This window comes from Bos taurus, chromosome 23 (assembly GCF_002263795.3).
Source record: "Bos taurus isolate L1 Dominette 01449 registration number 42190680 breed Hereford chromosome 23, ARS-UCD2.0, whole genome shotgun sequence".
Classification (NCBI taxonomy): Eukaryota; Metazoa; Chordata; class Mammalia; order Artiodactyla; family Bovidae; genus Bos; species Bos taurus.
The window spans coordinates 29,424,374-29,425,879 of NC_037350.1; the positions used below are offsets into that span (position 1 = coordinate 29,424,374).

Genomic DNA, 1,506 nt, shown 5'->3' on the forward strand with positions numbered 1-1,506 from the left:
AGTTAACTAGTCATAAGGGTTAGGGAAAAAATTGATATGACTTGGTAAGATCCAATATTGCAAAAACAGATAGTCTGAAAAGTAGATAAGGGCTGTGTGGAGATCATTAAGAGTTGATGGTTTCTTTCTTTGTCCTGTTTCACCTGTGAACTTTATGACACCGTCCTCTCGTCTCCATGTCTGAAATCTTCTTTAAAAGGCAGAACCAGTCAGCCTTACTTCTTAGGTCTTCTCTTCAAAGATCATCTTGTCCTGGCCCAAAATTCCTTAGTTAGTGCCCTTCTAAGGGCAGCTTTCACATCCTTGTTCCTCAGTGTATAGATAAATGGATTGAGTGTGGGTGTGACGATTCCATAGAAGAGAGCCATGATCTTCCCTCTGTCCCGTGAATAGCTAGAGGGAGGCTGGACATACATACTGATGGCTGTAAAGTAGAAGAGAGAGACCACCAGCAAATGTGAAGCACAGGTATTAAAGGCCTTCCAGCAACTTTCAGCAGAGCGGATTCTCGTTACTGCCTGGGCAATGAACACATAAATGCCCAGGATGAGGGAGAGGGGCACCAGAAGTAGCAAAGCCCCTAGCACATTGAGCTCAGCCTCATTCACATGGGTATCTGTACAAGCTAGTTTCAGAAGAGCAGGAACTTCACAGAAGAAATGGTCTATCACCCTCTGTCCACATCTTGGGGTCAACACGGTGAGAGTGGACTGCACAAGGGAGTTAGCAAAGCCACTAATCCAGGTCCCAGTGGCCATGTGGATACAGCGTCTCTGGTTCATGATGATTGGGTAGCGAAGGGGCTTGCAAATAGCAGCATAACGGTCAAAAGCCATGATGGCTAGAAGTATGCATTCCGTAGAACCCAAGGCCAAGGAAATATAGAGCTGGGCAACACAACCGCCATAGCTAATGGTCTTTTCTGGTCCCCGAAGGTTGACTAGCATCTGTGGGACAGTACTGGTAGTAAAGCAGAAATCCAGAAAGGATAGATTAGAAACAAAAAAGTACATGGGACTGTCCAGCTGGGGATCCAGGCAGGAAACTAGGATAACAGAGATATTTCCAAACAGGGCAAAGATGTAAGCCACCAGAAGGATGACAAAGAGTGGTGTTTCCAGCCAGGATCGATCAGAAAATCCCAATAAGATAAAATCATCTAGTGAGCTCTGATTACTGACCCACATATTGGCACTGATGGGAGAAATTCCAGCTGAGACCTCTAAACACCCACTTCTCTAAGGATAGGTATCAATGATAAAAGGAAGCCACTGGAAACTAAAAGCCAGAGATGCTGAGATGAAACTCTCATTTCTGCTTTAATCTGCATCTATATTCTAATTATGATGAAATATCAAGCCAACATTATCAGTGTACTAGTGAAAGATTATTAATAAAAGAATAAAAAGAGCCAGCAAAGTAATTGGGAAATTTTCCTTATGTGATGAGTGTCTTCTGGTTAGTTATCATTCCTTTGAATTTTGTTATATTCTCTTCTAAAAAGTT

General features: G+C 42.8%; 1 protein-coding gene across 1 annotated transcript; it reads right to left on the reverse strand.

Moving 5' to 3' along the window:
* Positions 1-242: 242 nt before the first annotated feature.
* Positions 243-1,187, reverse strand: OR2B4 (olfactory receptor family 2 subfamily B member 4). Its single transcript, NM_001390254.1, has one exon. It carries the CDS (start codon positions 1,185-1,187, stop codon positions 243-245), a length of 945 nt encoding a protein of 314 aa, NP_001377183.1.
* Between the last annotated feature and the right edge of the window lie 319 nt (positions 1,188-1,506).